This window comes from Schistocerca gregaria, chromosome 7, assembly GCF_023897955.1.
Source record: "Schistocerca gregaria isolate iqSchGreg1 chromosome 7, iqSchGreg1.2, whole genome shotgun sequence".
In the NCBI taxonomy this organism is placed as follows: Eukaryota; Metazoa; Arthropoda; class Insecta; order Orthoptera; family Acrididae; genus Schistocerca; species Schistocerca gregaria.
Genome location: NC_064926.1, coordinates 330,683,581 through 330,709,840, shown reverse-complemented (window position 1 = coordinate 330,709,840; position 26,260 = coordinate 330,683,581). Strand labels below are relative to the sequence as shown.

General features: G+C 37.6%; 2 protein-coding genes across 2 annotated transcripts in view; one reads left to right on the top strand and one right to left on the bottom strand.

The window, feature by feature from the left end:
• Positions 1-14,041, bottom strand: part of LOC126281513 (protein kinase C and casein kinase substrate in neurons protein 1) — a 525,973-nt gene extending 511,932 nt beyond the window's left edge. The window contains exon 1 of the mRNA XM_049980549.1: positions 13,669-14,041. The gene's annotated coding sequence lies outside the window, so the exon portion shown is untranslated. The remainder of the gene's footprint in view (positions 1-13,668) is intronic.
• Positions 14,042-14,152: 111 nt separating this feature from the next.
• Positions 14,153-19,693, top strand: LOC126281514 (protein cereblon). Its single transcript, XM_049980553.1, has one exon. The coding sequence runs from the start codon at positions 14,570-14,572 to the stop codon at positions 15,809-15,811; it is 1,242 nt and encodes a 413-aa protein (XP_049836510.1). The 5' UTR covers positions 14,153-14,569; the 3' UTR covers positions 15,812-19,693.
• Positions 19,694-26,260: the final 6,567 nt, after the last annotated feature.

Below are 26,260 nucleotides of genomic sequence, written 5' to 3'. Positions count from 1 at the left end.
GCCTTTTAACTTGGGTCCCTAGTTTCCTGGGTTCTGCGCCACACACTAACTCTGCCATCAGCTCTTACCAACTGACTGAAATCTTGACTCATCTGACCAGCCACAGTTTTCCAATCGTCTAGGGTCCAACCGATATGGTCATGAGTCCAGGAGAGCTGCTGCAAGCGAACTCGTGCTTTCAGCAAAGGAACTCGCGTCAGTTGTCTGCTGCCATAACCCTTTAACGCCACGTTTCACTGCGCTGCCCTAACGGTACGTTCGTCGTACATCCCACATTGATTTCTGTGGTTATTTCACGCAGTGTTGCTTTACTGTCAGCACAAACAACTCTACACAAATGCCATTGTTCTCGGTCATTAAGTGAAGACCGTCAGCCGCTGTGTTGTCCATGGTGAGAGGTCATGCCTGAAATCACTCCTGACACTGTGTATCTTGGAATACTGGATTCCCTAGCCATTGGAAACCTTTTCACACGAATCATCCGGGTACAAATGATAGCTTCCACCAATACACTACCTTTTATACCTTGTATACGCTATATTAACGCCATTGGTACATATGCATATCGTGGCTTCTGTCACTACAGTGTATCATACTATTTTAATAATTTTCTTAGTATAAATTCGGTATCTTCCTCTTCATTAGACACTCCTACCTGATCATCTGCGAAGAGCTTTTATTGCATACAATAAACCACTGTTACCCGAATACCCATTCCTATACATTTACTACTTCACAAGCCTAAGGCTTTCTGAATGGGTATTTTAATTCATGATGGAGATAAGAAGAATCTGTGCTTCACTCCTTTTCTAATTTTGAAAAGCTGTGACGAAACTTTTTCTCCCACTTTGATTACGTACTCTGCAAACTTTTACAGGTCACATATACTTCTGGTACGTCTTTTCAAGATCAGTACCCCCTCAGGGCTTCATTTTCTTCGACGGTACGGTGTCATATGTTTCGTCGAGAGTCTCTTTGGCGTTGGTCTGAAAGTAAAAAATGTTACACGGTCTTTCCTTCTGGAATTCACTTTGCTCTTCATCATCATCATCATCATCATCATCATCATCATCATCATCATCATCATCATCATCTCCTCTATCCTTTCTTTTAGAACCCTGCCACACAATCTAAACAGAGAGTGTAACACTTGACTCTACGATAATTTAGAAATACCTTCTATTATATTTCTTACAAACAGGATTTAGATATACCGAATCCCATTCCTTGCGCACTTCTCCTTTCTTTGATATGCGTGCATTAAACAATTTACTCAAATATTTCCATAACACACTCGAAACATACTTCACTAATTCTATTAGTACGTTTTCCGGTCCAGTTTTCTATCTGTTCCACAGATCTTCCTACTTCTGTAGCTGTTACTGGGTTCTCATTTCACCACTAATTATTCGTTATTCAAATCCAGTTCTATGTCCTTATACCCGGTTCTGTCTTCCATAAGCACTGTCTTGATTTTCCCTTGTTTTAATGCCAATAACTTATTTTTGTCCTTCACATCTATTCTTAAATTCTACACATTTCCCAGGATTCTTTAAGTAGTCCTCCTCTCCACACCCCTCCCCCCCCCCCCCTCCCATACATAAATCTATATGCCCAAATTTCCTTTCCCACATCTCATTTTTCCTATTAATAATTTCTCTTTTAACTTCCCTGTTTATTTCCACATGCTTATTTCTATCCTCCATGTATGTCGTCCTCAGCCAACTGTTATATATTTTCCTCTTCACTTTTATCTATTCACCACGTTTTCTGTCCACCTCTCTAGGCTTCGTTTTATTTCTTCACTTGTTGATTTAGCGCATCATATGCAGAATCGTGAGTCCATCTTTGAATTTGTCCATAATTTTTCCTACTGCATGTTCGCCTTCATCCAAATTTTGCAGCTTGCTAGCTAGTCTCAGTTTATAAATAAATTTAACAGTTTTATCTCTTAGACAAGTACACCCTTTTGCCCATGACAGAAGACAATCCGTGCTCCAAGAAGGAAGTGGTCAGAGCCACATTCTGGTCTTCCGTATACCCCGAGTAATTCACCTTACGTCTAGAAATTTTCTTTTGTATAATGTAATCTAAAATTGTTCTCACGTCTTCTGAATGACTGCGACGTGTATTTATGTACCCACTTATGAGGGTACAGACCATATAAATTTTATCCAGTGCTGTATATATATTTACTAGTTTTTCGTCTTTTTCTTTTAAGAAACACACACACACACACACACACACACACACACACACACACACACAATAAAGTTCTTCCAATTGCTTCTATTCTACTGCAACATAGAGGCCCACCTGACAGAGCGGAGACATTATTGACCTGTACTAAGAATAATCAAGTTAAAGAAGGACGTGTTTACATTAGAGGCGCAATGCTCTTATTAGTTGGTCTTCTTTGATCTAGCAGACTATAAAATACCTACTGCTGCCAGATGAATCGCCAGCTATAAAGCGATGAAGTGACTATAAGAGAGAATTTTGTCGTCCCTTGCACTAAGATTTGGCAGCGGTCACTAGTTTTTTTTTTTTTTTTCTGTACTGGAAGATCCTTTCCTTTCCGTCTTGTCTTAGGCAACTTCCTTGGAATCAAAAACATGTCAGATTTGTTCGTTGCAGTGCACGGGCGCCTTTAGCTAGCTAGAAGGTTCTCTGCAGCCGATCACAATGAAAGTCCATCCACATAGGCTAGCACCAAGCGAAATAGATAAAAAGTAGAATTCCTTGCTATATTCGACAACCGTAAGTTCATACTATGTTACTCTCCATTAGTTGGTCAAAAATTTGGAAACTGATACGTCAGTATGTAAAAATATTAATAGTGTTGATAAATTATCCATTGGAGGGGGTCATGATCCCGAATACAGTCTTCTTGGATACGCATCTTGCGAAACCGAACGAAACTGCAAACGTCTCAACTTACAAAAGGAGCTGTCAGATGTATAAATTATCTCATAAGGGGAGTTGGAACGCCCTATCCCGACAATGTTACATTTAGTGACTTGGCTCCCCTATATTTTATTTCAGGAACCACTGTAGCCATTCACAAGAAACTTTTGCAGGACATTAAACTGTATGTTCTGAGTCTACTGAACTACAATAATTGCATTTCAGCCACTGATTTCGGAAATACAATTTTTTAATTACACTTAAATTTCGTGTACTTTTTTGTGCGTTATCCGAAATAATTTTAATTATACATAACATTACGTTCTTTTATTTCAGTAGGCTCAGGATATATATGTTATTACTCCTTGCAAATTTGAATACTCTAAGTGGTTTCTGAGATTTAGGGGAAAAAAGCAACAGAAAACGTAAATTTTCATGATCATCTTCTAAAGTTTCACTTAATATATATGCTTATTTTTTTATTTTTAGTCACTCAGAAGCACCCTGAACCATATTATATATCATCCTCTTGATCTTCTTTTCTTCTTTCGGGACAACTGTGCTGCATACTCTGCTTTATCAATGCGAACCTTGTCCATCCATTCAAGTTCTCTGGTGCAGTTTGCTCCACGATTAATTCCCATATGCTGTAGCACTTTCACCCTACCAATGTTGCCATCATTAAAAGCAATAACAGCATCCTGACCCCCACCCCTCACCCCACTTTAGTGTCTTCATTCCAACAAAAACACTTTTTGGTAAGTCAATCCATGTAAGATTCTTGAACGACTCATTGGGATTTTGAATCTGACCATGCAGACACTTCTTCAATAATTCAGGATTTGCCAGGTACCTGTACATAGGTTTTATAATATCCATGACTGCTGCTGGGATGGAATGTTTATGGCTATATGAACTGTTTGAGTACTGGCTATTTCAGTAACTGCACTATGAATCAGGTCCAGGAGGGCAAAGGTAGTGTACTGGTTTTTCCATCAGTTGACAGTCTTTGTAAGAAGGTAGCCCATACTGCCTGCTTCATTTTCAACAAATCCTCGTTATTGTTTCTAATGGCCATCCCATAATACTGCTGTAGTTCATCAGTCTTTTGTCTGTCAGCTTGCTTCTTATAGTTTTACGATCAGAAAGTTTCTTGTCTCTCAACCTGGTGCCCATCCTCTTCTGAACATGACCAACACATTCCAGATTTGTGATAATCTTCTCACCATAAGGCTGGGCGACTACTGCACTGTTACATGGTTTTAAGTCTCCATCACCTAAGAACTTAGTGTAAAACCCTCCCCTTTCGTTCACAGTTCGATTAAAAATTTCAATAGCTGCAGAGGCCTCCATACCACCACTTCTTCCCTCATAATTTCTGTCACAGATATGCCCTTATTCATTCCCTGATTTACACTTATAACAATGTTTGATTAAAATCTGGAAATTGTTACCTTTCCAGTAGCCACGCTGGTCACCGTAGCAACAGAATTCTTAGAACTGTAGCTGCGTTTCTGCTAAGTCTCATCAAAAGCTACCAGTATGTCAATATCATCAACAGCTTCGTTTGCAGCACCCTTCACTGACTCACATGCAAGATTCCACAACAGCTCCAATAAATCCAGCATACTTGATTTTACAAGGTGGGCGTGGCATACTCATCACGGCACACAAGTTTCTGTTGCAGTGTATCCTTTGCCAATAGCTCTCAATCCATAAAACTGCCTAACATTTACTTCAAAATAATTATCTTTACACTTGTCACAATTCTAAAATGAATGAGTTTATTTACAACTGATAAATTTCCTGGCTAGTCCATTTGCCACCTCACTGTCTTCATGTAAACTAACAGGCCCTCCACATACTTTACAACACACACAGTCACCTAAAACCCTTTTTCGGATGTGTAAATCTATCAGAATATAGCCTAACCTATCATTTATATCATTTTCGTTTTGAGAAGACTGTGTATCACAACGTTTTATTTTAATCTTCGGAGCACTAACGGGTGTTTCTCTAGATACTGACGAGTTTGCTGTATTTAATTGCTTCACACATGTTGAACACAGTGTTTCCCTTTATTCGAAAATATATTATCATGAAACCCGCGTTTCCTAAAAATACTTCGTTTGGCGTCATACTTTACTTCTTGAGAGATTTACCAATCTATTCATCACCTTTCCTTGGAAAAAACGTTAGCACTTCGACATACAACGTGTTTATACTATGAAACGACACGATACTGTATTTGACAGTGCTACCAATACAAACACGTAATTTAACTTTTATAACACGGCTTTCTACATAAAAAACCTGACGATTTTATTAGATCTTGAAGTAATGCAAGCAAAAATTTTAATATTTCCAACCAGTGTAGATTATATTTAAAAAATAAAATACTTTCCACGTGAGTTTATAAGTGATTATATATGTAATCATTATATTCGGAAAATTGCAAATTTTATAGTGAGATAAAAATCCGAAAATGTGAAAAAAATTTCCGTTCTAACTACCCTTAAATCAGCGTAACTCATAATTCCAAATACCTTCGCGTTACTTGGGGGGTATTTAGCTCTTCTTCTGACGCCAACATAGCGATAGCGGTACTATGCACGATCGGTGAGCACAGATCTGTTACAGTGGTCTTGAAGAGGAAATGGCAAATCAGCTTCGGGAACTCTGCCAAGAGTCTCTTGGGATAACGTCCTGGCTACAAATTTGCAATCCATGCCGCAGCATGCTTCCACACACATCTCATCATAGTAGAAGTTTGAAATAGACTGTGTCCCCTCAGCTTTTGAGCGCATTAATCCACGTCTCTTCTATCATACAACGCTAAACGGAAGTTGCAGTAGCTAAAAAAAATAAACTTCCTCAAATTTTCAGTTCGCAGTCAATTGAAATGTCCCGAAGGAGGATACCGCCAATCCGCGTTATTTTAACGATCAAGTGGATACAAAATCTACACAGTGATTCCATGATGATGATAATACTTTCAGTATTGATGGCGAAGGATAATGTGCCAATCGGAAGTAACCGACCGTGGTCCGTAAATGACCTAGTCTGACGTTAAAAAGTTCGGATACCTCTGACAGTGGATCTCTTCTACTGCAGTCTGTTTTTCATGTTTTATGAGGAGGCAGTATGGAGCAAAATATGAAAAAATGTATAGAAAAACTGGTAGAAGCCGACCTTGGGGAAGATCCGTTTGGATTCCGTAGAAATGTTGGAACACGTGAGGCAATGTTGCCCCTACGACTTATATTGGAAAATAGATTAAGGAAAGGCAAAACTACGTTTCTAGCATTTGTAGACTTAGAGAAAGCTTTTGACAATGTTGACTGGAATACTCTTTCAAATTACGAAGCTGGCAGTGGTAAAATACAGGGAGCGAAAGGCTATTTACAATTTGTACAGAAACCAGATGGCAATTATAAGAGTCGATGGGCATGAAATGGAAGCAGTGGTTGGGAAGGGAGTAAGACAGGGTTGCAGCCTCTCCCCGATGTTATTCAATCTGTATATTGAGCAAGCAGTAAAGGAAACAAAAGAAAAATTCGGAGTAGGTATTAAAATCCATGGAGAAGAAATAAAAACGTTGAGGTTCGCCTATGACATTGTAATTCTGTCAGAGACAACAAAGGATCTGGAAGAGCAACTAAACAGAATGGACAGTCTTGGAAGGAGGATATTAGATGAACATCAACAAAAGCTAAACGAGTACAATGGAATGTAGTGGAATTAAATCGGGTGACTAGGAAATGAGACGCTTAAAGTAGTAAATGAGTTTTGCTATTTGGGGAGGAAAATAACAGATGATGGTCGAAGTAGAGAGGATATAAAATGTAAACTGGCAATGGGAAGGAAAGCGTTTCTGAAGAAGAGAAATTTGTTACCATCAAGCATAAATAAAAGTGTCAGGAAGTCGTTTCTGAAAGTATCTGTATGGAGTGTAGCGATGTATGGAAGTGAAAAGTGGACAATATATAGTTTAGACAAGAAGAGAATGGAAGCTTTTGGTGCTACAGAAGAATGCTGAAGATTAGATGGGTAGATCACATAACGAATGAGCAGGTACTGAATAGGATTGGGGAGGAGAGGCGTTTGTGGTACAACTTGACTAGAAGAAGGGATCGGTTGGTATGACATATTCTGAGGCATCAAGGGATTACCAATTTAGTATTGGAAGGCAGCGTGGAGGGTAAAAATCGTAGAGGGAGACCAAGAGATGAATACACCAAGCAGATTCAGTAGGATGTAGTTTGCAGTAGGTACTGGGAGATGATGAAGCTTGCACAGGATAGAGCAGCATGGAGAACTGCATCAAACCAGTCTCTGGACTGAAGACCGCAACAAACATACTTGTTCAGTAGAAGAGATATGTTTCACAATAGAAAAAAAACGAACAAGTGCTCAAATCCATGTTTATTAGACACTAGACCTATTGGGAGTAGGAAGTAAGAATGTGCTGAATACTCATTTTAGTATAGTTTCGTGCCTTCATACTATTCGAAATTAAAGTATATCAGTTCTCACTTCACCTACATTCGTGAAATACAAGCGCTCTGCCCGGCGTTGCATTGTACCATTATGAGAGTTTGTATTTGTCTTGGAAAAAAGATAGGAAATCGTGGTGCCATTTAGTATTTGAAACTGGTGTATAAGCATCTGCTATACACAAATTCAAATTGAAACCATGTTATGTCGTCGATGTCCTCAATTCGAAGACTCTTTCAAATGCAACATCGAATAAAAGTATACAGTTCTATTTAAAAAAAAAAAAAGTTGGTATGTAAGTCGGAAAATTCGTCGGATTGTCCGCCATAACTTGGCCAACACCCCTCCTACATATATTTACAAGATCTGAAAAAATTTGTTTCGCCGAGGTGGTCTGATAGCTGCATCGTATTGTATAAAGCAAAGAACTGCTGATTTTTTCGATTAAATACTGGACTAGTTTCACAGTCGCGAAACATCCTTTTCACCCGAGTATTCCTCCTTAATGACCTCGGATGATTCGCTTGCTTCATAAACAGCGTTTCTACTGCTGCGCCACTGAGGTAAGTAACAGACTGAAACAATCTGCATGGTGAATCATCATCATCATTTAAGACTGATTATGCCTTTCAGCGTTCAGTCTGGAGCATAGCCCCCTTATAAAATTCCTCTATGTTCCCATGTTCAGTGATAACATTAGTGCCTCTTCTGATGTTAAACCTATTACTTCAAAATCATTCTTAACCGATTCCAGGTGCCTTCTCCTTGGTCTGCCCCGAATCATCCTACCCTCTACTGCTGAACCCATGAGTCTCTTGGGTAACCTTGCTTCTCCCATGTATGTAACATGACCCCACCATCTAAGCCTGTTCGCCCTGACTGCTACATCTATAGAATTCATTCCCAGTTTTTCTTTGATTTCCTCATTGTGGACACCCTCCTCCCATTGTTCCCATCTACTAGTACCTGCAATAATCCTAGCTACTTTTATATCCGTAACCTCAACCTTGTTGATAAGGTAATCTGAATCCACCCAGATTTCGCTCCCATACAGCAAAGTTGGTCGAAAGATTGAACGGTGCACAGATAACTTAGTCTTGGTACTGACTTCCTTCTTGCAGAAGAGAAGAGATCGTAGCTGAGCGCTCACTGCATTGGCTTTGCTACACCTTGCTTCCAGTTCTTTCACTATGTTGCCATCCTGTGAGAATATGCATCATAAGTACTTGAAACCGTCCACCTGTTCTAACTTTGTTCCTCCTATTTGGCACTCAATCCGTTTATGTTTCTTTCCCACTGACATTACTTTCGTTTTGGAGATACTAATCTTCATACCATAGTCCGTACATTTCTGATCCAGCTCTGAAATATTACTTTGCAAACTTTCAATCGAATCTGCACACCACAACTAAGTCATCCGCATATGCAAGACTGCTTATTTTGTGTTCACATATCTTGATCTCACCTAGCCAGTCTATTGTTTTCAACATATGATCCATAAATAATATGAACAACAGAAGCATTTTATGTAGAAGAGTAGCTTCAGCATTCCGATGTTAAGAGCAATCAATAGTTGATTTCCCTAAAAAAGGAAACGCCCAGGCACGCAGTAACAGGTTTTCATAGCACGTAACGCAGATATGGTAATTTATCTTACTTGTTTACGCTTTTGTTACTCAATACACGTTATATTTGACGTTTTAAAGGCCTTTCGATATCTCATAGGAAAAACTGCTTGGTAACGCTTGCAGTGAATCTCTGTTTTCATGTCCATAGACACGTAAACATAATGGTGATTACTATTCTTAGCCCTTTTACGAATTATTTATGCAGAAAACGATTTATACACTCACATCACACGAGTTTGGAAATGGATCAAAATACTTAAAGAGACAATTCGAGAAGACTGGCTCAGTGTAGCGATTTACAATATTCCCTTAAAGGATAATTTGATTACTGTGTTTTACCAAATTGCAGAGTTAACGACACTCGACTTTAATGAGTACTCATGCTGAATTTACCATGTGTAGCTTGTCTACAAGGCAGGTGCATGATGCCTATGGATTTTATGCAGCTCGTATGATGAACTTCGGTTATCGAGATCCGGCTGACAACTTCCTTTGTATAGTGGAATCGCAGCAATATTTGTCATTATCTCCCGATAAACTGTAACTTATTCTACCGTCCACTCTGCGCCACTACACAGTTAATTTTCATTTTGAATAAAGTCCTAATGGTCAGAATATTATTATCAAGTTCCGCCCCAGAAGACTTGCAACTCTTGACGTTTTTGAGATCTATTGTTTTGATCTGCGTGACAATACGTACTTTGACAGTTACCTATCACCCGCCATAATGAGAAACACGTCAAAACTGAAACACACAAACAGGTTACCCAGGACTGCAGATTCGTTATACAAAGCTATCGGCTGAAAATCCTAAAAGGGGTTAGAAATTTTGTAATGTTTACTCCAATAGAGAGAGAGAGAGAGAGAGAGAGAGAGAGAGAGAGAGAGAGAGAGAGAGAGAGTTGCAGTTTTGCCGCTTCTTATGAAGAAGCGTTCATCAAATTGACGGCTCAAATTTAAACTTTGTTAAAATCCGAAAATCTGGTATTCTAACTCTGATGTTCTTAGTACATACGGACTCACTGTAGATTCGCTTATCTTTATAATCACACGCTACCTTACACTCCAGATTACAAAGCTGATTTGGAAGCAACAATTGAAGTAACCTACCTCAGAATTTGTTAACACTGAAAATGGATATAATGACGGCTTTTCGAATGTGAAATGTCTGTAGCACGATCCAATGTTAAACGAAGTCTAATATTTATCCGTCATTATAATATAGCCGGCCGAGGTGACCGAGAGGTTTTAGGCCCTACAGTCGGGAGCCGAGCGACCGCTACGGTCGCAGGTTCGAATGTGCCTCGGGCATGGATGTGTGTGATGTCCTTAGGTTAGTTACGTTTAAGTAGTTCTAAGTCCTAGGGGATGATGACCTCAGAGGTCAAGTCCCATAGAGCTGGGATGATGACCTCAGAAGTGAAGTCCCATAGAGCTCAGAGCCATTTGAACCATTGGTAATAGCTTTCCAGTGACTGATTCCGCAACTGTTCTTGGATTTTTCTTTTCTTAGCACTTAACACAGTTTTCGTCTCTGAGCTTTACCTATGAACTCAAATATGCATAGCAGTTTGACCAAGTCTTGGTCTCTGTGCACAAATGTAGATCAGTCAGAATGCAACCAGTATGTGGAAATGGAAATCCACTTATTCTTCCCTTCGCCATCTGTGTAAAAAGTTTTATCGCCTTTGCGAATTTCAATATTTATGGCGATAGCAAAGAGTAACTATTTTGTGTAGACAGATGTGAGAATGGAATCAGGAACAGACAAAGCCATCAACGAAACTCTAAAATCGTCGAACGGAATATACAGGGACAACTATCTTCTGTTCAAATAGAATGTCCATTCACACCTGTTCCAAATGAATCAATCTTGTGATATAGTTTAACAAAGTAAAGCAAGAGATTACTTCTATACAACAGTCTAATAAAAACGAAAATCCACGAAGGTCACTTAAATCACTGCTTCCAGTTTATATATAGGAGAAAAATATGTTGATTAACTACAAACGGGCATGGCACATTGTTTTATTAGATGGTCGAAGCCGTAGGAAAAAAGGTCGCGATGGGTCAACACAGTGTACTGTCTGAATACTTACAGTCGCCGTAACATGTCAAACGAAATTTTATTGGTTGTTTCACGTTTACGTTGAGTTATGTTTCACTGTATTCCATTGCTATAATCTGTGAGACAGCTGCTACGTAACAAAGTCACTCAAACGTATCATAGTTCACTCGCAGTCCCCCAGCCACTAGAAATCCAGCGGTTGGTGGTTCATATGAAATTTGATGCACTCAGCAAAATAATTTTCTAAGAGTGGTCATACACCGCTGTTTCAAACTTCTTTTGAATTACCGCTGTCACGTTACCGACTCATGTGTATCTTAAAGAAAAGAAATGAAGGGCTCTACCTCAAACCTTCAAGCCATAGGTTCTCGTACACTTCTGCGAGTGGACAACCAGCAAGTATCTAAGATTTACCGTAATAAGATTTTTTATCACCTACAAAATGTAGATGTTGTGGCATGACCGTTCTCCAAGCTAAGTGACGCATTCTTTCGTATCGGTTGCAGTTAATGGAAGCATAGAAACGAAGGCAGATCGCACAAATAACTTTCGACTTTTGCAGTGGAGGGTGTCACTGATTTAGTTGCTTGCCATAGTTCGATTAACAATATTTATTACCTTTAAATATCAACTACGTCATGGAAACCAAAATGCAGCATCTATGAAGTCTCTAGTCGAAATGGGACGGAAACGCGGTGTTCAAAATGTTTATGTGCGTACGTTTGTACGATGTGAACAATTCATATTCAGGCACACAAGATCATAAGATTTTTACGCTGTTTCGTTCTTCTTAGCTGATTCAAATATACCGGTTTCTCATCAGACGCATTAAAAAATACGTCAATTCGTGCAGGAAATGACCCGCTATTAGAAGCATCTGTGGAGCAGTGTCAAACGTTGTCTCATTGGCTGTATATCAAAAAAATGAGAAACCAACTATTACGTCTCTCGACAATCTAAATTGTTTGCCACGCAGAGGAAAACATACTTCGACATTCTGTTCAAAATGACACGCCAGAAACAGAAAACTGACATTCCAACCGCCCGATTTCAGAAAATTCACTTAAAAACACCTATCTATTTTAACTTGTTGCCAGCACAGGCATATGGTGCGACACAAGCAGTTTACGCAGAAACACGGATGAGGCAAATTACACTTTATTCAACAGAAGAATTTAAAATGGGGCCCAAAAATGATCTCTTTGATACAAATGTTGGTTAATTATGTTGTTTCTGTATACAGCATATAATGAATTTGCGATGTTTGATTTTGAAGATAATATGTTATGCATCACATCGTATCATCCTCATTACGTATATACCTGTACATTTATTGGCGTATGTAAACAAAACAATTACATTTGTATGCTTACACATTGATAATAAATAAGAAATGTAGTAATCATATGTTAATGACCAGACACCCAACGTAGTGTGTAAATAAAATTAACGTCATTTCCCCACATATGCAACAAATTTGTTTGTACTGGGCGAGAGGTCGTATTTGCTCCTATCACTGCAATTCTAAGCCGTGAACACGAAGATAGGGGAGCCAGTGGAGTGTAAACGCGTCTTTACCAAAAAACTTACTAAACATGGGTTACTTTATGCATGCTCTAGTGCTACCATTCTGGGGTAATGTGATGTCCGTGTGAATTTTAGTGATAACTGATACCTACGAAATTTAAAAGATTCTAGAGGCAACCTATTGTGTTTTGGCTCGTCTTGTTTAGACACTACGAAACGCTGCAACAGACAGCGTCATCTACGAGCTGAGGAATTAGACGCAGATTTCTGACAAGAATTCTACAAACGTTTTAGTTCGTTAGGCACTTATCAAATTGGCGAATGGCACACAGTAACTTCCACAAACCAAGTTAAAAACAAATTATGCCGGTTTAAGAACAAAACAGGACAGGCAGATCATTAAGCAGATATGCAACCAACCGAAGTACGTAGGTGAACTATTTTATTTTAGAGAAAATATTTCTTAGTGATAACCGAACACTTTATCCGACGATAAATAACTGTGTGTGCTCGAAGATTGCTTTCTTGATACTCCATAAAGGGCAAGTACCGGTAAGTTTATAAACTTCACTCATCAGATCACTATGTCAGAAAGATTAACTTTATTTCTAATTATCAGATGGTTTAAGGTACAGATAAAATGTCAGATCATTTTGTTCTTCTGGTCCAAACTCACGGGTACGTTTTGCACAACGGAATGAAAATTTCTAATACGATTATCCTATTGTTTTACATTATTACTAGTCTAGATAGGTGCGTTGTTGTAACCCAAAAGGTATCACAAACAAACTGCATGTAAAGTTGTGCTACCGTGAATAAAATATCGCAAAAATTTCAGGTCCGAAACTGGAACCTATAAGCGAAAGCACAAAACAATAACAGTAATACTTGTAATTTCAAACAAAAACTTGAACTTATTTGAGACACAGGTAAATACTCATAGTTGCAGGCTTGCAGCAATGAATACTAACCCATGCTGCGATGCAGTTTATAACAACACTTCACGTATTACGAAGATACTGCTAGTATCTTGCACCTTACCTGTAAATATCAGCTCTGCTATTCCAATGGAGATCAAGTATTCCGACACATAAACACATGCACACGCGAACCTCGCGTACGTAATATCCTAGCACGCACTTTAACGCAAAAATAAAAAAAGACCTGATATCAAAACACACCTTCTGGACAGAATAATTTCACGCCTGTCCTACACTTTGCTCGCGTCACGCTGCTAAACACACGAACTATACCGCTCAAGCATCCCTGTATGGGTGTGGCTAAATCACGTAAACATCCGATGTCGCCCGAATCGTTACGAAGACGCTCCCTGAATTTACCTGCATAAAAAAAATTCTCTATATACGTTATCTTAGTTATGAAGATCAGAAAAAATTACGCAAAAACACAGTAGCTCGTTTATCACTTTATAATACATAAGAAGTCATATTTTAGCTAGTTGGCTGTGTAGGCAACGATGACTGTTACTAGATTTGCCTCTGTTAAAGTAAACAAAATTATCTCTGTTTAGTATCGTTGCGAGAGCAGTATTGCGTCTGTGGTGGCGAATGTAAAGTTATTAAATCTGGTGTTTTTATTTAGCTCTTTGTTATTATCCTCTTGGAAATACGTTTTATTAGGTAATGTTATTAAATGCTTAATGGAAAGTATGTAATGGGGCAGAATGGACCAATAAATGGTTATGATGATGATATTTGAAAAGGCGGTCAACTTGTGAAATGCTAAATATTTAATGATTAATTATGGTCAAAGGCAAAAATATTAAAAAAAATTCTATAAATGTCGCTTATAATCGAGAAACATGATTTTCATGCATTGGCGATCCTGGCCATGTTTATAGATATACAATCTTCGGCTTGCTTATGATAGTAGCGTCTGTGTTAAGGTTGATGTTTGTGTGACGTTACGGTGTTTGATTGCAATGGAAGGGGGTGGAGAGGCGTCAGGTGCGATGGTTCCGGTAAACAATAATGATTCAAGTAGTGAAGATGAAGGCGATACTAAGGATGACGACATTCAACAGAAGTTTGATACCGCATTGCCTGCGAAACATACCTATCTGGGAGACCTCGAAGAAGTGAGAGGAAGAATAGTATTAGATGATGGTTCGTTGCAGACAATCCCAATTCTTCCTCAGCCCGGAGTTGTCTTGGTGCCAGGACAGACTCTACCACTTACAGTTTTTTACCCACCAACAGTCAGTATGCTACGACGAAGTATCAACACTGATCGAATATTTGGCGTAATTTGTATAAAGTATGTAAATTCATCTCCTGCGACGATAGCGAATGTTGGGACAACGGCGGAAATATACGAATTCCAGGATGAGGAGTCTGACTTCGGTTTCCGTATCAAGGCAAAGGGGAGGCAAAGGTTTCGGGTGATTGAGTCAAATCGACAAGTCGATGGGAATATAATAGCAAAAGTTAAAATATTACCAGAAGTGATTTTGCCTGACCCTTTGAAGGAAATTAAGCACCTTTCACTGAATCGCCTGAGACAATTCAAAAATCTGCAGCAGTGGTCCTGTTTAAATGCTCGAGATGCTGTACAAACACGTTGGCCAATTTGGGTGTATATGCAGTACCAGACAGAATATCTTATACCAAGAATAATGCATCACTTGCAGCATGTAAGCAGTGGAAGAAGTAATGTAGCGATTCCAAAGGATCCCGTAGAATTATCTTTCTGGGTGGCACAAAACTTGCCTATTGTTGATGAACAGAGGCTTAGGCTGCTAAGCATTAATTCAGCTGTTCAACGTCTTCGACTTGAACTTTGTATATTAGAAAGGTGTAAACTATTTTGTTGCAGTGATTGTGGCACAATAGTTGCCAGAAAACGTGATGTATTTCCCATGTCTGTTGAAGGCCCTCAGGGTACATATGTAAATCCTGGAGGCTATGTACATGAGACTATGACACTGTACAAAGTACAAGGGTTAGAGCTTTTGAGTGAGGAGCCAGATACTGAATATTCATGGTTCCCTGGTTATGGGTGGACAATAGCTCAATGTAGGCAATGCCATAAACACATGGGGTGGAAATTTACTGCAGTGAAAAAAGGTCTAAAACCAGATACATTCTGGTGCTTATGTCGCAGGTCACTTGCACCAAAATTGTCACCACAAGATGATGATGATGACACAGTGCTTGTCATGTAAGCAGAAAACTTATTTAGACTTGTTTAATGTATTAATGTATACTCTTGCATTGTGTATATTTATCTCATTATGGCTGGCTGCAAATATATAAATTTGTTTTGGATATTTATGTAAAATACTTGGAAAGTTGTATAAAGTAGTGAGAAGGGAAGTACAGTGACCTGATTAAGATAGTGAGATTACTAAAGACTGTTATAAGGAATGAAGAAAGCACATTTAGTATATTTTTGTATGTATGTGTGGTGTAGTCCAGAATTTTGAATATCAATATTAGCAGAATGCTATTTATTCTTTCTGCTCATTTATGTACTAAGAAGATTGGGATCATTATTGGTTGTTAAGTAGAAAACATGATTAGTAGTTGAAGGATGTTGGAATTGGAAATATTCATAATTACATTTCTTTTGCAAATTCATTCCAATGTATCACAAAGCAGGAAGAACATTGACCAAAATTCAGTATGAATAAAACTACAAGGCATATTTGTCTGTAGCATTTATCTTTGATTTTAATCAGAGGTTTACTGTAGTATATTATAGAGCCACATTAAAAAGATAAAATGCTTTTGTTTTAAATGCTTTTCAAGTACAGAACATTAAAAGTGATGGATACATTATATTTAGTTCTGATTCCACTGGAGAAATTTGTTTCTCTCTCTCCCTTGCCTTCCCCTTCCTCCAAAACTATAATTTCAGTAGGCCTAGTGCTTTGTATACAATGATAGTTGCTAATTGACCAGCAAGCAAAATCCCATAATATTTTGGTGGAAGACAACAATCTCCAACATTCTTCACAGATAAAATTGACTGATTTACTCAGAGAGAGAGAGAGAAGAGCATTATTTGTCTTGTGAAGTATTACTGTTTCATGTAAAACAGTAACACACGTCGAATAAGCTGCTCTGTGCAGACTGTGCACAATATTTCCATATTTTAAAAATTATTACATTGTAGTGATAGATAGGGGAAGCTTTTAAAGAGGAGTCAAATTATAAAAACGACGGGTCGTCACTCAGGTAAAAGATTTAAAATATTGAAAATGATTAACAGAAATTATGATGAAATGAGAAGTTTTTAAATTTTGCTGTTCTTTTTGGGACACTTTCAAACAGAGAGGGTGGGGGTTATTTGAATGTCATTAAAGAGAGAGAATATTTTTTAAAAAAAATCAGATTTTGGTGCAAAAAGGCAGATCTAACTATTGGAAGTCCACAAGGTAAAAGTGACTGAATTACAAGTAACTAAAAACAAATAAAGGAATAATATGACAAACGAATTTAAAGGCATATGGAAAGCACAAAAAAGTTGCTCTAAAATGACATGGTGTCAACAGTGATGAAGTTTTTAAAAATATTCTCATATCTGATGTCTGATAGGTTCCTACATAATGTTTGTTGGAATCATCTGTATGTCTTAAGCTGTAAACCTATGAAAACTTATAGACTTTTGGAAGGCTTGTCATATATGCTAACTGGCCATGAAATAGCCAAATTCAGCATGAAAATAGCAATAAAACAAAATGTGTAACCCTTTATAGAAGATACGATTAAGTGACTCAGAATTATTTAATAATGGTGGAGGGCACAATGATGTGATACTTCCAATATGTATGTAACACTACGTAGAAACATATTTATGAGAATGCTGTTATAGTGTTAACTAATTGTGCTTTTACTCATGTGACATCCTGGTATTCCTTTCAAGTTTCAAATTGTGACTTGAACATAGAATTTCAGATGCCTTCTGGACGTACATTAATAGTTTTTCCTGTGCAAAATAACTTTGATAATCTCAATTTAATTTATCATTTCTTAGGTATAGAGCATCATTTTTGGTAACTACTGTGATACTGTAAATAAATTGAAAATTCAGAGTTGACTTCTATAGTTTATACATAAATTGTTATATTTTGCCTGCAGTGAAGTGGTTGCTGGTAAAATTTGAAATGTGTGATAGATTTACTGAAGGTCTTCGATTTGTGAATTAGATTTACATATTTTTTTCTGATTCGAGAAGTTCAGTAACTTCAGGTCATTGTACTGTGTAATTCTGTATGTCAGCTTTGTTGAATAAAAATAATCTGCAATTAGTGAGAAACCCAATAGTTCCAAGCCATTGTGACCGAACAAAGTAAGATTGTAAGATCTAGCACTTTCTGTATTTGCTGATGCACATCAGATGTTCCAGACTACAAACATTTTTACCACAAAATTGAAAGCAGAGTATCACATAGCAATAAAAATTTAAAACTAAAAATGTCACATAAAGCTGACAGTAGTTTGTGCACATTTGAATACCAGTTGTGGGTATAACTTTTATCTGTCCAAGAAGACTATTTGTCCATCAATAAAGAAATGATTGTACGAGGGCTTCCTCACCATGACTAGTGTTTTCTTTGTTAGGAATGTGAAAACTTAAGTAAGGTAATATCATGAAAAGGACAGTTTCCACTCACCACATAGAAGGGATGCTAAGTTGCATATAGGAAAAACAAAAAAGTCTACACTATGTGGTGAGTAGCGACTATTCTTTTCATAATATTGTCATTATTCCACCCTGGATTTTCTGTTGTTTAAATACGTTAAACAGCTATTGATTATAACTTTGTTCTGTTTTGAGCTGTAAATGACTAACATCCTTATAGAGCACAAAATTGTTGAAGATTTTGTGACTACTTTTTTTTTAAATATTTTCTGTTGGCTTTTGTCTCAGATTCTTCGGTCAACATTTGTTTAATGTTTTTTCTAACATTTTAACAACATGAGTGACTGGCAATGTAATATATTCATCCTCCATTGCTGGCGATCACTACCAGCACTGGAGGGAGAATCTTTGACAATGGCAGCCTGTCACGCTGATAAAATGTTAGAAACATCATCAAACAAAAGTTGTCTAAGGATCCTGAGATAAAAACTAACAAGCATCCTAATTTGAGGTTGAAAATTATACTTTGAGCTACACTAAAGTATCAGTGCTCATATTTGGAGTATATTGACTATTATGACAAGAATTGTTCTGTCTCTTACTTGATTTAAAAACTTAAGTACCAATAGAGCGATGGTGTCCTAATAATTGTGTTAATATCATAAATAAAAATTTTCTTCTGCTGATAAAAAATAGTGTGTCTCTCTGTTCTTAGAAAACTGGCAAGAATCACTACCTTACTCTCTTAAATATGCCATTTGAAGAATGTTCTCAGACTTAAAGAAAGTGTTAGGTCTAACAGTATGAAAGAACAGACTGATTGAATGGTTGTATTCTTTTTTAAAAGCACATATGTACAGTATTTGTGAAACAGAAATAAATATATATTGTATAGATGCTACCAATGTAATATCTTTTGAAAGGGATTTTATACTTATCCTGATCACAAGTTTTAATGCATGAATATGAAACTATAGTTACAGTTGACTGTCATAGCATTATATGTATTATATCAAATTCAGTCATGATGCTACTTATATTTCTGAGCTGGGCAAATACAACTATGGGTGTGGTGAAGTATGGGAGTGTTTACCTTACGTGCGACTGAATTCACCTGATATGTTTGATAAATATGTGACCATTTTTTAAATTAGTATTGTTGTCCAGTAATTGTATTCAGGCGACTTTCACAAAGCTTCAGAGCAATATGCTAATTATTCAGTATGCAACATAAATATCCTGATGTAGCTTGAAGACTGTACAGAATATTTTTGCTGCCAGTGTAGACTTATTCACTTGTAATTTAGCAGTTGCTGTAAAGCTACGTATGTTGGTCAGACTATTGTAAATGGTCAGAATACTATGGAAGGAAAAGATTAAACAATTTAATACTGTGATGAATATTTAGTGTATGATTTAATTTAAATAAAGGCAAAACAGACCTGTATATGTAATTTGTTCTTAATCTTTGCTTTCATTTCCAAACTTTTATTTGTCGCATCCTCATAGTGGTTTAATAGCCATGGTGATAGTGTTGTTCAATCTAACGTTCAAGTTGAAGAGTTCTTTATTGGAGGTGATCTGCAGTCTTTGAGCATTCATTCAGTGTTTGTTTTGTAGTCTTTTATGCCGTAGCAATAAATATCAGCTAAAAAAGTTACTTTCTTGATGCATAACAGAACATATGCTCATAGGAATGATAATCATTGCATGTATATGCAAGCACTATACTGCGTGTTCTATTCCCAGAAAAGTCAAGTAAAAAAGTGAGATTTTAAAATACATATAGAAAACCTTAATTTGCGAAACATATTTTGTGCAGAAGTTTCTCACAATAGTCTTTTATTGTCTTTACATCTACATGACTACTCTGCAATTCACATTTAAGTGCTTGGCAGAGGGTTCATCGAACCACAATCATACTATCTCTCTACTATTCCACTCCCGAACAGCGAGCGGGAAAAACGAACACATAAACCTTTCTGTTCGAGCTCTGATTTCTCTTATTTTATTTTGATGATCATTCCTACCTATGTAGGCTGGGCTCAACAAAATATTTTCGCATTCGGAAGAGAAAGTTGGTGACTGAAATTTCGTAAAAAGCTCTCGCCGCGACGAAAAACGTCTATGCTGTAATGACTTCCATCCCAACTCGTGTATCATATCTGCCACACTCTCTCCTCTATAACGCGATAATACAAAACGAGCTGCCCTTCTTTGCACCCTCTCGATGTCCTCCGTCAATCCCACCTGGTAAGGATCCCACACCGCGCAGCAATATTCTAACAGAGGACGAACGAGTGTAGTGTAAGCTGTCTCTTTAGTGGACTTGTTGCATCTTCTAAGTGTCCTGCCAATGAAACGCAACCTTTGGCTCGCCTTGTATTATATTCTTATCTGTATGTACTATCACAATCTTTTGTTTTCAGTCAGCAATCTGCAATACTGACTCATGGAGGAAAGGGACAGAGAGAGACTCGTCATAGTATGCTGTAGGGACAGCATAAGTAACTTAAATTTGAGAGTCAAAATGCTGTTGTCCCCTTCACACATATTATTACAATGATTAACTCACGTAGGCAATTTTTTTGGGTGTTATTTATTTAGCAGCCTAAAATTATATATATATATATATATATATATATATATATATATATATATATATGGATGTGTGTGTGTGTGTGTGTGTGTGTGTGTGCGAGTGTACACCTGTCCTTTTTTTCCCCTAAGGGAAGTCTTTCCGCTCGCGGGATTGGAATGACTCCTTACCCTCTCCCTTAAAACCCACATCTTTTCATTTTTCCCTCTCCTTCCCTCTTTCCTGACAAAGCAACTGCCAGTTGCGAAAGCTCGTAATTCTGTGTTTGTGTTTGTGTGTTTTGTTCATGTGCCTGTCTGCCGGCGCTTTCCCGCTTGGTAAGTCTTGGAATCTTTGTTTTTAATATATATATATATATATATATATATATATATATATATATATATATATATATATATATATATATATAGCTTTCAAGCACATGTTTCATTTTTCAGCTGCCTGGCTAATAGCTTGAAATAGCACTGAACTATATCTAGCTTAGCTTACACTTATAATTAAATATATGTGTGAGTAATTTCTGTACAAAATATGTTTCGCAAATTCTTATTACAAAACTCAATAACATTACCAGCAGACATCAGGCAAAGATCTGGAAATCCACAAATATTCAAAACTAAAGTAAAAGAATACCTTAATAGTCATCCCTTCTATAAATTATCATGATATCTGGATTCAGGATGAATATTAAACAGCTTTAACTTTATCAGTGGATAGCAGGAACACAGTGAGCAAAAAACGGATGAAAAATATGATAATTTGTCATTTAAAATCTACTCAAGTGTTATGTCATGTTCAGTAACAGAGTATGCATTAATTTTTGGCCACTCGACTTAGTGTCATCTGCAGGTCATTGCTGACGAATGATGGGATGGTCTATTTTGGCAACCTTTCATGCTCATATCACAATGAAAATTAACATTGCCAGGGAAAATTTTACAGCTTGCTGGAGAGACTGGTAGCCCTAAATCATCCTGTATTGTCCAGCAGCAGAAACTCAGCTCTAGTATCATACAGCAAAATTTTCAGTCTTGAAAACAAGAAATCTGGTAGAGTGACACCTCCAACCAGTGTTCAGCAATTCAAACTTAGATTCAAATTAATTCAACAAAACTTTCAAAGTCTTAGCAACAACCTCAATAAATTGCCTACCACTGCAGGAAGTGATAACCCTGATGTTTTAGTTATAAAGTTATAAGTGAATACTGTACACAGATGAGCTGATTAGCGTATGTCAGCCACTCTATATGACATTTGCTCTGCCTTCAGCAGAAAAGAGAAAGATGGTAGTGGGGTAATTATCTTTGTGTTGAGAGTTAGTAACTATTATATATCTAAGGATAGTTAGTTAACAGAACTTGCAGCAGTTAACTACAATTGGAGATATAAACACTGACTTCTTGTTCGTTGACTCCAGCTCTAAAAAACTAATGCTAATACTAGCTCAATTTAACTTAGCTTTTCTGATAAATGAGTCCTCTAGAGAGGTCAACAGTGTCAAATTAAACACTGACAACATTATAACTAATGTGTCTCACTTTATGTACAATGCACGAGTTCTAAAGCTTGCCATTTCTGACCACCATGGTGTACAGGTACTGACAGAAACCGAAACTCTTCATGCCAGCAGCAAAAAGAAGCAATACATGACAAAAAAACCACAGATCTCAAAATTATGCTAAAAAGCTTATAATGATGTGAAAAGAACTGCATTACTTTCATTGAATTTGCATCAGATTTTTATTATTGCTTCAATGTTTCATGCCCAGAAATGACCTTGCCAGCAAATTACTGCAAAAAGTACAAAAAATAACTGGATAAATCATGAATTGGTAACAGTAAGAGAAAAACTTAAGTTTTCTTTCCTATGTGCAATGCTAAGAATAGAAATAATAATATACGAAAGGCAGAACTTAGGAACTATCACTATTATTACAAAGATCTGCTCTTAGAAACTAAAAGTAAATATGTAGACAGAATGTTAAGAAACCCTAATGATGGCATAGCTGTTTGGAAATTTATAAATAGGTTTAGTGATTGTAAGGACACATCAGCTAAAAACTACATAAACTACAAAGAGAAAATCATCAAATGCCAATATGAGATCACAAATGTTTATAATGAATACTTTTCTTCTGTTGGAAAATCCATCAGTAACCATTTCAACAATCTTCATTATATAAGGATACTGCAGTCAAACAAAGAATATACTTGACCCCAACAAACAGCAAAGAAATAAAACACACAGTAAGATCACTAAAAAATACACAGTTGGCAGGTTACAATAGATTGTCTATCAGCACATTAAATAGGTGTGTCTATCAGCACATTAAATAGGTGCATAAACAGCAAATCTGGTGCAATGACCACATCAGTAAATGATGTAACTGCACCAGGTAGTTTCCCAGGCAATCTAAAGATAGCACAAGTAACCTCAATTTAGAAGGAAGGTAATGAATCTAAAACTGAAAACTACTGCCCTAACTCAGTCTTACTTGCATTTTCTGAGGAAATTGACAAAGTTATTTATACGAGACTAATGACGTTTCTGAGTCAACACAGTCTAATATTTGAAAATCAAAATGGTTTTATGAGAAACAAGTGAACTGCAATAGCCTCAATTAAAAGACGAAATAATAGCTGCCATACAGGACAAGGAATATGTTATGGAGTTCCTTGCTATAGAAAAACATTTGGTTGTGTCAGCATCATCGTATTATTTGATAAGCTATAGAACATGGATATAAAAGGAACTGCCTATGAGTTAATAAAATCATATATGAGCAACAATTTATGTTGCTTAAAACAAACAGTGGGTCTTTCAAATGCGAAATTACTAATATCAGAGGTGGAGTGTCTCAAGATTTCTTCTTTGGACCCCTTCTTTTCTTGATTTGTGTTAATTATACACCATACTGTTCTCCTAAATCCAAAAAAATATTGTATGCAGACAATACATCAATTGTGTGCAAACACAAAGCCTATGACATCTGGAAGTGCTACACAAAAGTGTATTCTAAATGCAAGTGCTTCAAAGACTGCAATAGTGGAATTTAACACCAGGAAACAAATAGAATTTGGTATGAAATTGTCCATAGGAAATGGCATTGTAAAAAAGGAAAAATTGACAAAATTCTCAGGAACTGCAATCCAGGACACACTCACATGCACATAGATTCCTTAGCCTGCAAACTGTCTAAAAACGTACTTGCCATAAACAGGGTTAACCTATATTGTAAGGATATATGTGTACTAAAAGCTTCTTTCATTCATTGTTCTCATCAAATTTAAACTATGTGGTAGAAATATGGGGAGCAACAACACTAACCAACCTAAGCACATTATTAACACTACAGAAAAAAGTTATCAGAATTATTTTTGGTGTCAATCCAAGAGAATTCTGTTGGAACCTGTTTCCAAAATTAGGTGTGCTTCCCATTATAGATGTATACATATTAAAAATAATATTGCTTGTGAAAACAATTAATCCAAAACTACACCAGCATGATACAAGACAAAAAATCAGTTACCATGTTAACAGCCACAGAATAGTTTTATACTGGTATGGAAAATTGCATTTCATGCTGGGTTGAAGCTAGCCAATGCCCTACCAAAAAGCCTCACAGTCTTCCTACTAGCAAATCAAAAGAGCAGCTAAACAGAATTTTAATTCAAAATAAGTTTTTTCCCTGGATGAGTCCATCTTTATGAAAAGTGCTTTGCGAGTATGTCAATCTCATAGATTTAAGTACACTACTGGCCATTAAAATTGCTACACCATGAAGATGATGTGCTACAGACGCCGAAATTTAACCAACAGGAAGAAGATGCCGTGATATGCAAATGATTAGCTTTTCAGAGCATTCACACTAGGCTGGCGCCGGTGGCGACACCTACATGAGGAAAGTTTCCAACCGATTTCTCATACAAAAACAGCAGTTGACAGGCATTGCCTTGTGAAATGTCTTTGTGATGCCTCGTGTAAGGAGGAGAAATGCGTACCATCACGTTTCCGACTTTGATAAAGGTCGGATTGTAGTCTATCAGGATTGTGGTTTATCGTATCGCGACACTGCTGCTCGCGTTGGTCGAGATTCAATGACTGTTAGCAGAATATGGAATCGTTGGGTTCAGGAGGGTAATACGGAATGCCGTGCTGGATCCCAACGCCTCGTATCACTAGCAGTCGAGATGACAGGCATCTTATCCGCATGGCTGTAAAGCATCATGCAGCCATGTCTCGATCCCTGAGTCAACAGATGGGGACGTTTGCAAGACAACAGTCATCTGCATGAACAGTTTGACGATGTTTGCAGGAGCATGGACTGTCAGCTCGGAGACCATGGCTGCGGTTACCCTTGACACTGAATCACACACAGGAGCGCCTGCGATGGTGTACTCAACAACGAACCTGGGTGCACGAATGGCAAAACGTCATTTTTTTCGGATGAATCCAGGTCTGTTTACAACATCATGATGGTCATATCCGTGTTTGATGACATCGTGGTGAATGCACATTGGAAGCATGTATTTGTCATCGCCATACTGGCATATCAACCGGCATGGTATGGAGTGCCATTGGTTACACGTCTCAGTCACCTCTTGTTTGCATTGACAGCACTTTGAACAATGGACATTACATTTCAGATGTGTTACGACCCGTGGTCTACCCTTCATTCGATCCGTGCGAAATCCTATATTTCAGCAGCATCACGCATGACCATATGTTTCAGGTTGTACGGGCCTTTCTGGATACAGAAAATGATCAACTGCTGCCATGGCCAGCACATTCTCCAGATCTCTGAGCAATTGAAAACGTCTGGTCAATGGTGGCCGAGCAACTGGCTCATCACAATATGCCAGTCACTAATGTTGCTGAACTGTGGTATTGTGTTGAAGCTGCAGGCAGCTGTACCTGTACACGCCATCCAAGCTCTGTTTGACTCAATGCTCAGGCGTATCAAGGCCGCTATTACGGCCACAGGTGGTTGTTCTGGGTACTGATTTCTCAGGCTCTATGCACCCAAATTGCACTAAAATGTAATCACATGTCAGCTCTAGTATAATATATTTGTCCAATGAATACTCATTTATTTTCTGCATTTCTTCTTGGTGTAGCAATTTTAATGGCTCAAAATGGCTCTGAGCACTATGGGACTTAACTTCAGAGGTCATCAGTCCCCTACAACTTAGAACTACTTAAACCTAACTGACCTAAGGACATCACACACATCCGTGCCTGAGGCAGGATTCGAACCTGCGACCGTAGCGGTCACGCGGTTCCAGACTGTAGCGCCTAGAACTGCTCGGCAATCCCGGCCAGCAATTTTAATGGCCATTAGTGTAATTCACAGGTGAACTCATGATGACAAAAATATTTGTAACACTGTAATTTGTATATTTATTATGACACATAAATCTTTAGTC